The sequence below is a fragment of the Corythoichthys intestinalis genome, chromosome 5 (assembly GCF_030265065.1).
Source record: "Corythoichthys intestinalis isolate RoL2023-P3 chromosome 5, ASM3026506v1, whole genome shotgun sequence".
Classification (NCBI taxonomy): domain Eukaryota; kingdom Metazoa; phylum Chordata; class Actinopteri; order Syngnathiformes; family Syngnathidae; genus Corythoichthys; species Corythoichthys intestinalis.
Genome location: NC_080399.1, coordinates 11,318,728 through 11,332,326, shown reverse-complemented (window position 1 = coordinate 11,332,326; position 13,599 = coordinate 11,318,728). Strand labels below are relative to the sequence as shown.

Here is a 13,599-nt window from a genome sequence, read left to right as displayed (position 1 = left end):
CGCGCATGCTAAAACCATGGACAAACAACACGAGCGCTGACGCCAGCTTGACAGGCGGAAGTTACGAATGACAGCGATTGATTTTCAACGCACGTCGGACTTTGAAGTGAAGACGGCAGCCAGATTTGCATTGGACAGAGATCGTGAGTTTTTAACCCTGAAAAATAACCTACTACAATGGCACGACCTGCTGGAGATATTGTTTCCACAAAACGCAATCTACTTAAACATGAACATGTGGATTAGTTGATCTTCTTCAAAAAAAATATGGACAGTGATGAGGAATAAAAATGTGGAAGCACAGGCATACAGTAAGTGAATGACTTTGCTGTGTATAAGGTTAAAATAATGATTATTGACCTATCTGGCTAAAATGCCATGTTTTTATTCCCCCAATTATACCAGAGGCAAAGAATAATAGCATTATGATTTATTTATTATTTATTTATTCATTATGATAACACTAGCAGGTTTAATTCTTTTCTTCTATAGCTCCAGCATATAATTCTATTTAAGATGTTTACGTTGAAAGGTTGCACTTAAATTACCTACCTCTTGTGTTAAAAACACCAGGAAATACAGAGATTGAATTTCTGCACTTTATTGTTGTCTGTCACTGGAGTTTTATTTTATTATCAATCTCAGCTAACAAAATGATGGTCATCTAGTTGGTCTTATTAATGTAGTAATGAATACAGTTGTGGCTAAACAATAGCATATGACGGTTAGCAACTGTGTGGCTTATTGCGGCTAACACCCCCACTCGAACTTGTCAACGCTGATGAGTTTGGTTTAAAGGGGCAGGCCAGCAAGTGAAAGCTGGGCCAATATTTATTCTTGAGTATCCTGGTAGCCTTCTTTTTTCCCTCCTCGGACAAAACTTTGTCTTTTTTGTTACTCTGCCATCTTTGCAGAATTTACACAAAAACATTCGCATTGACTTCCGTCTAGGGCTGCAGCTATCGAATATTTTAGTACTCGATTAATTGATGGACTAGTCAGTCCGAATAATCGAGTAATCTGATAAGGAACATGAAATATTAAAATACCTGAGCTGAGCCTCAAACGGTATAGATTTTTTTTTTTAAAATGAGGATCTATGTACAACAAAAGAACAATTGGCTAACTTACAAAGAAAAAGTCCGCTAACTTAAATGCTATAAAATGCTAAAGTTTTTTTTACAATGCTCTTAACAAATGGTTCAGACACATATTCCCACAAAAAAAATGACTAAATATACCTATAAACTAAATTATGAATGCATTAAAAAACATTAGCTCAAACAAAAACTTAGTTTATGTTGGTCTTAACAGGGAGCAGTTGGATTCAGCCATGTGAAAAGAGGCAGACCAGAGAGCAGTGTATCCAACCAAATCAATAAAACTAAATGCAAACTTTGCATGCACTTTCAAAATAAACCATTACAATACCACTTTAAACGAATACTCGAAGCAACAAAATTTGAATATTTTTTTCTAATCTAATACTCGAGTTAATCGATTAATCGTTGCAGCACTACTTCCATCTTTATCATGAATGGGGAAAGGGGGAAGTGACGTATGCCGTAAAGTAGTCTGTACATTTGTAGTTTTTTTGTGTGGCAGGGTTCCCGCCACCCTCCTCAAAGTTAATTAACGTTGGTGAAAGCAATACAGAGCCCCTCAATTTATTAAAGAGGTGTCATTCAACTAGAATGTCAGTCGACATAGCTTCGCAAATGTTATGAAAATATTTTATGTAGTTTGAAATAGGGTTGTTCTGATCATGTTTTTTTGCTCCCGATCCGATCCGGATCGTTTTAGTTTGAGTGTCTGCCGATCCCGATATTTCCCGATCCGATTGCCTTTTTATTTTTTTGCTCCCGGTTCAATTCCAATCATTCCCGATAATTTTTCCCGATTATATACATTTTGGCAATGAATTAAGAAAAAAATGAATAAAACTCTGACGAATATATACATTCAACATACAGTACATTAGTACTGTATTTGTTTATTATGACATTAAATCCTCAAGATGGCATTTACATTATTAACATTCTTTCTGTGAGAGGGATCCACAGATAGAAAGACTTGTGATTCTTAAAGGATGAATGTGACTTTGTATATTGTGACTAAATATTGCCATCTAGTGTATTTGTTGAGCTTTCAGTAAATGATACTGTAGCCATTTAACTGTTCTGTCCAAATGCATGATGGGAAGTGCAACCATGACTGTGCGTCGTGGCACCAATTGATATATCTTCTCTGCGTTGGGAAATAACATAGGGTGTTAAGAAAATGATCAACTACTTTCTTCCCCACATTGCTTCCCACGATATTTCGAATTATTGAGAGAAGGATTGTAAGCCTTTAGCCAAATAAATAAGGCTCCAAAGGCTGCTAAAATTCTCTCTACTCATTTTACGCTGCCTTTTAGCTATATATATATATATATATATAGGTAAAACGGCGCCATTATAGATTTAACGCGACAATGTGTGAGTGGGTCGTGCAGCGCATGTGTTAATTGCACTAAATATTTTTACGTGATTAGATTATTTAAAAAAAAAAAATTATCGCCGCTAACGCAATAAATTTGATAGCCCTACTTTAAGCCTAAACTAAAGACTCTGGATGAGTATAAGACATATTGTCTGTAACGTTAAATTCAATTAGAAAACAATTTAATTAAAAAATTAGGGCTGTCAAACGATTAAAATTTTTAATCGAGTTAATTACAGCTTAAAAATTAATTAATCGTAATTAATCGCAATTAATCGCAATTCAAACCATCGATAAAATATGCCATATTTTTTCTGTAAATTATATACATATATTCTGTAAAATAATTTGTTGGAATGGAAAGATAAGACACAAGATGGATATATACATTCAACATACGGTACATAAGGACTGAAGTGGGCATTTCACTCTACTGTCATTTAAATCTGTCTATGCTGTCCTCACTCCGAAGCGTCTACTTTTTCCAAAGCTAGACAGCTAGTGAATGACGCCTTAATAATCAGACTTCTTCCTTTTTCATCGGATTTATTAATAAAATTGCCTCAAACCACTGTCCTCTTTAGACCGTAGTGAAACTACAAAAAAAAGTACACAAGCATTGCATTAGCAACAACGTTAGCTTAGCATGCTATACAGGTTCACAAAACATAAACAAAAAGAGTGTCATACAAAAAATATAACATTTCGCTTACTAACATAATATGTACATTCTTTACAACAACCATACTTACGGACAAATCTTATCCAAGGATCATATAAGCACAACATTACAACGTAGGCGTCAGCCCGAGACGTCGTGCAGCCATATTGAACTGGCAAGAAAGCAATAAACCATGTCGCAAAGCGACCACAAGAGTTCGCTGTTAGACAGCACAAAAAACCTTGCTGTAAAACTTACCAAAAGGCAGAATACTGTCTGAGCGGGACATATGCGTTAACTGCGTCAAATATTTTAACGTGATTAATTTAAAAAATTAATTCCCGCGGGTTAACGCAATAATTTTGACAGCCCTATAAAAAAAAAATGCCCGATATTTTTTGCCGATTCCGATACTTTGAAAATGTCGTGATCGTACCCGAAAAGTTACCTAGTGTTGCTATAAACTCAACTGGAGTATTGTTTTTCCCCAATCTACACGCACAGCACTTCGTCAAACTGGTTTTCAGTAGTTCAGCAGTTAGCACGCTTGACCTCAAAGACAAAAAGAGCACAGTGATGTCACTTCCACCATCAAGACTGGTGACTAATGGATCACAGTTACGGTTTTTCAGTCTCCTAGTTTTTGGCTCCACCAGATCCACATCAAACTTACTAAATTACTGTTCTGACGTTATAAAAGTGACCAAAAAACAAATGATTACAATTTAATGGAACAATGTTTAAATAGAGCTGACTTTGTTTTCTATTCAGCCAACTAGGTCAGGGTGACACTTACGTTGTAGTGCCATTTAAGGTAAAAGACAGTCTAATAAACCACATTTTTTTAAGATGTAAAATTTACAACAGAAAATTTGGCATGGTGGTACGTTGCCAAACATTTTTAATTCTTGAAAAGCAGCGCTTTAGACAATTCTGCCTGTAAACAACATTTTTGGTCAGTGCATCCGATACTCTGCTACCCTTCCCACCACTTATTTTCCTCCCTACAGTTGACGAGGCAGAACACGGTGGCCAAGTGGCGCAAGAAAAGCGCATCATCACGAGAGAAGAAGGTGACGCGCACCATCATGGCCATCTTGGTGGCCTTTGTGGTGACGTGGACGCCATACAACGTGATGGTGCTGATCAACACCTTCTGCTCCATCTGCATCCCCAACGCCTTGTGGACCATCGGCTACTGGCTGTGCTACATCAACAGCACCATCAACCCGGCCTGTTACGCCCTGTGCAACACCACCTTCAAAAACACCTTCAAGCACTTGCTGCTGTGCCAGTACAAAAACATACGAGCAGCACGGTGATGTAGCTGCTGTCAACAAAGACTGTCTGCCAAATGTAAACTAAATACTAAAATATGTGCTTTTCGTTTGATGTACTTTGGTACCTTGACGCACCAGTTTTTCCCACGGTAGAGCTTAATTTAGTCTTTTGGTCATTGTGATGTTTTGCCATTTAACAAGGCCAAGTAGCCAGAGGTGAGTAGAGTAGCCAAAACATTACTTAAGTAAGAGTAGCATTACTTCAAGATAATATAACTACTTAACTACTTTTTTCCCCTCATTTTGAATCCTGTGTCTTATAGTCCAGTGCGTCTTATTTGTTGATTTATTTGGGTTAATAGGTAACACTGAATTTGACGGCGGCGTCATAAGACTGCCATAATACCGTTGTAATCATTACATGACACTATCATGGGCATTAATGAATGCTTATGACAGATGTCATCTGGCAAATGATGTCACTAACTCCATTTACAGTATGTCCAGCTCGGATCTTTTACATCCATTCAAAAATGAGATAATTTGCTGGATGACACAAACTGACATCTGTCATAAGCATTCATTAATGCTCATGACAGTGTCATGTCATAATTATGATGGTCTAATGACAGTTTTTTGCTGCCACTGTCAAATAAGGTGTTACCCAAATACCATAACTAGCAATTAATGAAACAAGTGGAACAGTAACTGAAGAAATAATTAGCACAGAAGAATTATGGTTGTTATTTACATCTGTAGTGCTGCAATGCATGCTAGGAGGCATGTTGAATTACAACAGTGTTGAAAGCAGGTGGCAGCAGAGGTTGATTGTCAGCCCCAAGGAAGCAGTGATGGCCAAAACAAGCTTTTCCAAGCAACGAAGCTTTGCAGCCAATTGGTTCAAAGCTTCATGGTGGTTCATTTGGTCTTATGACAGTCGTATGATGCCGCTGTCAAATATAAGGGTACTGGTTAATATCTTCTGGTGTAAATATCCCATAATACAGCTGGCTTCTATCACACAACTTATGAAGTTCTGTACATATGACCCTTCACCAAAGAAGCACATCCATATGTTATAGTAAACATAAAATACTTACATTTATTTCCGATGCGGAAACGTAACAGAAAGCATTCACGACTGTCAATGCTACCGCTAGACACCGCAATGTGTAAGTGATTGAACCAAACTACTGTCACAAAAAATAGATGCAGTGAATTATTATGACCAGCAGGTGGGAGCAATGCCCCGCAAATGGTCAAATGATTTCCCATACTAGTGTAAACTGTAAAGCCAGAAAAGTACATATTATCGGTCCTATTATAAATGTTATTGGAATTATCGGGATGACGTCATAATTCCTATTATCGGACCGATAATTCATTATCGGACCAATAATTATCGTGTACCAGTACTATCTATGAACAAATTAGTTTTCGTGTCAAATTTGCTGGGTGGCGACTTATAGTCAGGTGTGCCTTATAGTCCAAAAACTACGGTACTGAAGAAAAAGTAAAAGTAGTCATCAAAAAAAAAAAAAAAAATCCCTCAAGAACAAGTAAAGTATTCAGTGAAAAGAATACTCAAGTAATTAGTAACATTCTGAGTAACTTCTTGCAACGTCAGATTTTTTTTTTTTTTCCTCAGTTCATCATCTATATCAGAGGTCGGGAACCTTTTCGGCTGAGAGAGCCATGAAAACCACATTTTTAAAAATGTAACTCCGTGAGAGCCATGCGATATGTTTAAAACTAAAAATGCAAGTAATGTGTGGATTTTATGTAATTTCAACACTTTTAAAGTACAACATAATAATCACCCCTGAAAAAGATGTGGTTTTTTAGCTTCTAATAATTTTTTAAATTCAAATAATATGGGACCTTAATGGAAAAAAAGAGAAAAATCAAACCTTCAATACAAGTGCATTCATTCAGTGGGGAAAAAAATCCCACATAAAGAAAAAATTATTTGACATCAAATAATGTACAGCAGACATGTCCAAAGTCCGGCCTGGGGGCCAAATGCGGCCCGTGGTCAAATTTCATCTGGCCCCCAGCCTCTGTCATAAAATCAATAACGTCTGGCCCGCACACAGACTTGATAAGCAGTACTGCTACCAGCATATGAAGTAGCTTACACACTAAATGCTGCTCCTCATTGACCCACTAAAAGGCAGCAGCACTCTGAGCAACATCACCCCGTGTGACCCTTCCAATTTTCTAAAATGGCGACAATCAACAAGAAAAAGAAAGTTGACTGCGACTGTCAATGCTACAAGGATAGGTGGAAATTAGACTATTTCTTCACTAAAATACACAACAACTGTGTCTGCCTCATTTGCAAAAAAGGCAGTCGTTGTTTTTAAAGAGTTCAATGTGAGGCAATATTACCATACAAGACACGCTGACATGTACGACAAGATTATAGGGAAGATACGCAAAGAGAAATTGAAGCAACTTGAAGCTAGTTTAACTTCACAACAGCATTATCTTGCAAGAGCCCGAGAGTCGAAAGAGAACATCGCAAAGGCTAGTTGCGAGATTGTTGAAATTATTAATTAAAAAAATAAATAAATAAAGCAAATGCAACACACAGAATGGCTTGCTAAAATATATTGTTCTATGTAAAGAACGTCAGCCAAGGTTGGCCCCCCGCATTTTTACCACACCAAATCTGGCCCCCTTTGCAAAAAGTTTGGACACCCCTGATGTACAGTGATACCTCAGCTCACGAACGTAATTGGTTCCCAGAAAGTGTGTGTAAGGCGAAAAGTTAGTCTTCGGAACATTTATTTCCCATAAGAAACCATTAAAATGAGAATAATCCGTTCCCAGGTCCCCATAAAACAATTTTCTACTAAATAAGCCTTAAAACTACACAATAATATACCTTATTTTCTTTAATGTCTTCTTAGGCTTAACACTAGCCTGTGGGGGAGTCTTTTTCGGTCCCATAATAGCAAAAGTACACTCAATATGGTCCAAAATGTCTATCAAACACAAACCACGTCCGCACTCAACGAAAGGGAGGGGACGAACTGGGACGCCGTGAGCGTGCGTCAGCTTCTCGTGGTGCTGTTCGACCGCCGAAAACTAGTTCGTCAGCAGAGACTATATGCTCGCGAATTTAATGTTCTTGAGGCGAAAGGTTCGTGAGCTTAAGCGTTCGTGAGCTGAGGTATCACTGTATGTCACAATTATTAGCACCCCTGGTGTTAATACTTTGTATAACCCCCTTTTGCCAACAAAACAAGGTCTGGGGACTGAGGTGGCCATGGGAGGAGCTTGATTTTGTGTCTGGTGAACCATTTCTGTGTAGATTTGGCCATACGTTTAGGGCAGCGGTCTCAAACCGACTCCACAAAGGGCCGCAGTGGGTCCTGGTTTTTGTTCCAACAGATCCAGCACAAACAGTTCAACCAATGAGGTTTCTACTAACATAAGCAGCACCTGATTGCAATCAACTGATTACACTTGTAAGAAACCAGATTGGTGAAAAGGTATTTGTCTCGTTTGGTTGGAATGAAATCCAGTACCCCCTGCGGCCCTTTGAGGACCGGTTTGAGACCACTGGTTTAGGGTCATTGTCTTGCTGAAACACACAGTGACGACCCATCTTCAGCTTCCAGGCAGAGGGCAACAGATTTTGATTTAAAATTTCCTGGTATTTCAAAGCATTCATGATATGATGCCATGCACCCTAAAAAGGTTCCCAGGGGCTTTGGTAGCGAAACAGCCCCACAGCATTGGCCCTGGGAACCTTGTTAGGGTGCATGGCATCATGAATGCTTTGAAATACCAGGACATTTTAAATAAAAATCTGCTGCCCTCTGCTCGAAAGCTGAAAATGGGTCGTCACTGGGTCTTGCAGCAAGACAATGACCCTAAACATATGGCCAAATCTACACAGAAATGGTTCACCAGACAATAAATCAAGCTCCTCCCATGGCCATCTTAGTCCCCAGACCTTGTTTTGTTGCCAAAAGTGGGTTGTACAAAGTATTAACACCACGGGTGCTAATACTTGTGACACACATTATTTGATGTCAATTAATTATTTCTTTATGTGGGATTTTTTCCCCACTGAATAAATGCACTTGTATTGAAGGTTGGATTTTTCTTTTTTCCATTAAGGTCCCATATTATTTGAATATAAAAAAAATATTAGACGCTAAAAAACACATCTTTTTCAGGGGTGCCAATAATTATGGAGGGCACTGTATGTTTGCCACTTTCCCACTAAAATTACTGCTAACCGGCTTTCTAGCTGCCGGCTGTAGTATACGGACTACGTGTCCCATGATCACCCTGGGCTCACGCAGTCAATGGCATGGGACTTGGGGGGGGGATCTAACGTAGCACATCTAGGATGCTATTTAATGATATCTATTGCGAATTACGCAAGTGTTGTCAGAGCAATAAAAAAGTTAACATATGCTGCAAAAGTCAAGTCTGCTCATTACTGCATAACACCAGCATATGACCGGTGACCTTCGCTGCTTCGCGCAATGCGCAAAGTAGTTTAACGAGACTTAAAAAATATATATATATATCTGGCTCGCGAGCCCGATCTGGCTGCATATGGCTCGCGAGCCAGATAGGGCTCGCGAGCCATAGGTTCCCGACCGCTGATCTATACATCCAACATGCCTCCTAGCATGCATTGCAGTGCTATAGATGTAAATAATCAAAATTCATGTTCTGTGGTAATTATTTTTTCAGTTACTGTTCCGCTTGTTTCATTAACTGCTACTTATAGTATTTGGTAACACTTTATTTGACAGTGGTGCCATAAGACTGTCATTAGACAATCATAATTATGACATGAAACTGTCATGAGCATTAATGAATGCTTATAACAGACGTCATTTGGTGTTATCCGGCAAATTATTTCACTTTTGAATGGATGTAAAAGATCCAAGATGGACATAAATGGGTTTAGTGACATGATTTACTGGATGACACTTTATGACACATGCATTCAGTAATGCCCATGGTAGTGTGATGTCATAATTATGACAGTCTTATGATGCCGCTGTCAAATGAAGTGTTACCTATTAACCCAAATAAATCAACAAATAAGCCGCACTGGACTATAAGCCACATGATTTAAAATGAAGGGAAAAAGTAGCGGCTTATAGTCCGAAAATTACGGTATATTTCTTATCATGAAATTAAAATGATCATATCTACAGTTTTCCGTGATCCATCAATGCAAAATAAAACTAGGAGACAGTTTGAAATCAGCATTTTGAGTCATGTTGAATGCAGCGGTCTATGTCGAATAGTTTATTTTTTACGGTGCTTTAAACGCGCAGCGTGATCGAACAAGCTGGCGTGATCATAGGACTTCCAACTGCAAGCTTGTGTGTGGCATGTGACTATTGTTATGTCTGATTGGTGTAATAGAGTCATGTGATTTTTTTTTTTTTTTTTTTTTGCGACATCTTATCCGTGAAACTGGTAGAGTCACTGTGGGCATCTCTGGCAAAAATAAAGTCAAATCTAGTACAGCCCAAAGTAGCGGAATAAGAGTAGTGTTTTTTCTTCACAAATTTACTCAAGTAAAACTAAAAAGTATGGTGTTGTAAAACTACTCTTAGAAGTACATTTTTCTCAAAAACGTACTTAGGTAAATGTAACGCGATACTACTCACCTCTGCAAGTAATATTTATAGTATGTAGTTTTTTTGGCATCCTATTGTTTTTCTCTTTGTGAACATGTGCTATTTATTGTAAAAGCGGGGTACCAAAATGTGAAATACCACAAGTATAATGTGGAGCTCTCTTGATGGTCAAAATAACAAATCGCACAAATAACCATACAGTATTACCGTAATCATTATTTAAAAATAAAAAAAATTTGCTTAAAATCTAAGCAATAGTATAGTAGTACTCATAACGAGTCATGTACAGTATATAGAAAAATTATTATAACTGACTACTATATACAGTGCCTTGCAAAAGTATTCGGCCCCCTTGAACCTTGCAACCTTTCGCCACATTTCAGGCTTCAAACATAAAGATATAAAATTTTTATTTTTTTGTCAAGAATCAACAACAAGTGGGACACAATCGTGAAGTGGAACAAAATTTATTGGATAATTTAAACTTTAACAAATAAAAAACTGAAAAGTGGGGCGTGCAATATTATTCGGCCCCGTTGCGTTAATACTTTGTAGCGCCACCTTTTGCTCCAATTACAGCTGCAAGTCGCTTGGGGTATGTTTCTATCAGTTTTGCACATCGAGAGACTGACATTCTTGCCCATTCTTCCTTGCAAAACAGCTCGAGCTCAGTGAGGTTGGATGGAGAGTGTTTGTGAACAGCAGTCTTCAGCTCTTTCCACAGATTCTCGATTGGATTCAGGTCTGGACTTTGACTTGGCCATTCTAACACCTGGATACGTTTATTTTTGAACCATTCCATTGTAGATTTGGCTTTATGTTTTGGATCATTGTCCTGTTGGAAGATAAATCTCCGTCCCAGTCTCAGGTCTTGTGCAGATACCAACAGGTTTTCTTCCAGAATGTTCCTGTATTTGGCTGCATCCATCTTCCCGTCAATTTTAACCATCTTCCCTGTCCCTGCTGAAGAAAAGCAGGCCCAAACCATGATGCTGCCACCACCATGTTTGACAGTGGGGATGGTGTGTTCAGGGTGATGAGCTGTGTTGCTTTTACGTCAAACATATCGTTTCGCATTGTGGCCAAAAAGTTCAATTTTGGTTTCATCTGACCAGAGCACCTTCTTCCACATGTTTGGTGTGTCTCCCAGGTGGCTTGTGGCAAACTTTAAACGAGACGTTTTATGGATATCTTTGAGAAATGGCTTTCTTCTTGCCACTCTTCCATAAAGGCCAGATTTGTGCAGTGTACGACTGATTGTTGTCCTATGGACAGACTCTCCCACCTCAACTGTAGATCTCTGCAGTTCATCCAGAGTGATCATGGGCCTCTTGGCTGCATCTCTGATCAGTTTTCTCCTTGTTTGAGAAGAAAGTTTGGAAGGACGGCCGGGTCTTGGTAGATTTGCAGTGGTCTGATGCTCCTTCCATTTCAATATGATGGCTTGCACAGTGCTCCTTGAGATGTTTAAAGCTTGGGAAATCTTTTTGTATCCAAATCCGGCTTTAAACTTCTCCACAACAGTATCTCGGACCTGCCTGGTGTGTTCCTTGGTTTTCATAATGCTCTCTGCACTTTAAACAGAACCCTGAGACTATCACAGAGCAGGTGCATTTATACGGAGACTTGATTACACACAGGTGGATTCTATTTATCATCATCGGTCATTTAGGACAACATTGGATCATTCAGAGATCCTCACTGAACTTCTGGAGTGAGTTTGCTGCACTGAAAGTAAAGGGGCCGAATAATATTGCACGTCCTACTTTTCAGTTTTTCATTTGTTAAAAAAGTTTAAATTATCCAATAAATGTTGTTCCACTTCACGATTGTGTCCCACTTGTTGTTGATTCTTGACAAAAAAAAAAAAAAAAAAAATTCATATCTTTATGTTTGAAGCCTGAAATGTGGTCAAAGGTTGCAAGATTCAAGGGGGCCGGATACTTTTGCAAGGCACTGTACCATAAACTATTGAATAGGGTGATATGTTATTGTATCATGTTTGTAACTGTGATGCGTGCATGTTTTCTTTGTAGTTAGTGTAGGTAGTAAAAATATCACAAATGTAATATTTATTCATACTGTTCCTTGCTCTATGAATTGATGTTTACTTAAAACATGTCGGCCTATAATAAATCATGACATCAAAGTAAATGCTGTGGTGTGTTAAACTGAATAAATGCATTGATGTAACAATATCTGTTATTTATGGAAATATAGATCTAAAGTGAGCCTTGAGGATTATGCATTATAAACACAGAATATTAGCTGTGGGTAATCCTCAGTGGCACTATTATGCTCTCTGGTGGCAGAAAACATTTTTTCTGCAGTTAAGTGTGGCCTATATCATCTTTTTAAATAAATGTTGTATAATTACTTACAGGTACATTGTACGGCCTAAATATTTCCCTGGAACCTGGACCTCCTAACTTTGAGGTAGACATGCTAACTGCTAGTCCGCTACGCTACAGCAAGGAACAATGCAAGTTTAATGTAAACATGGTTGCTTGTGTGCTTTTGCTCATTAGGCTTTGTGCTGAGCGATGTTGACAAAAACAACATAGCGAGGTTGAATGCCAGTGAACTGAACACTGGTTCTCTTGGCAGCAATTTAGCAACCCGCAATAGTGAACTCAAAAGAGGGCACATTACTGTGTTCACATTTTGATGCGCTAGTAAAAAGTTCATATAAAATATACCGAAACAAGTATGTGTGTGTGTGTGTATATATATATATATATATATATATATATATATATATATAAATACAGTGGGGCAAATACGTATTTAGTCGACCACTAATTGTGCAAGTTCTCCCACTTGAAAATATTAGAGAGGCCTGTAATTGTCAACATGGGTAAACCTCAACCATGAGAGACAGAATGTGGAAAAAAAAAAAAACAACACAAAATCACATTGTTTGATTTTCAAAGAATTTATTTGCAAATCATGGTGGAAAATATGTATTTGGTCAATACCAAAAGTTCATCTCAATACTTTGTTATGTACCCTTTGTTGGCAATAACAGAGGCCACACGTTTTCTGTAACTCTTCACAAGCATTTCACACACTGTTGCTGGTATTTTGGCCCATTCCTCCATGCAGATCTCCTCTAGAGCAGTGATGTTTTGGGGCTGTCGTTGGGCAACATGGACTTTCAACTCCCTCCGCAGATTTTCTATGGGGTTGAGATCTGGAGACTGGCTAGGCCACTCCAGGACTTTGAAATGCTTCTTACAAAGCCACTCCTTTGTTGCCCTGGCTGTGTGTTTGGGATCATTGTCATGCTGAAAGACCCAGCCACGTCTCATCTTCAATGCCCTTGCTGATGGAAGGAGATTTTCACTCAAAATCTCTCAATACATGGCTCCATTCATTCTTTCCTTTACACAGATCAGTCGTCCTGGTCCCTTTGCAGAAAACCTGCCCCAAAGCATGATGTTTCCACTCCCATACTTCACAGTGGGTATGGTGTTCTTCAGATGCAATTCAGTATTCTTTCTCCTCCAAACACGAGAACCTGTGTTTCTACAGAAAAGTTCTATTT

The 13,599-nt window shown here is 38.5% G+C and overlaps 1 protein-coding gene across 3 annotated transcripts in view; it reads left to right on the top strand.

Moving 5' to 3' along the window:
- Window positions 1-5,970, top strand: part of LOC130916724 (muscarinic acetylcholine receptor M2-like) — a 101,356-nt gene extending 95,386 nt beyond the window's left edge. For all 3 annotated transcript variants that reach the window (XM_057837651.1, XM_057837649.1, XM_057837650.1), the window contains exon 4: window positions 4,156-5,970. In XM_057837651.1, coding sequence (XP_057693634.1) covers window positions 4,156-4,467 — 312 coding nt within the window. In that variant the 3' untranslated portion in view covers window positions 4,468-5,970. The remainder of the gene's footprint in view (window positions 1-4,155) is intronic.
- The last annotated feature ends 7,629 nt before the right edge of the window (window positions 5,971-13,599 follow it).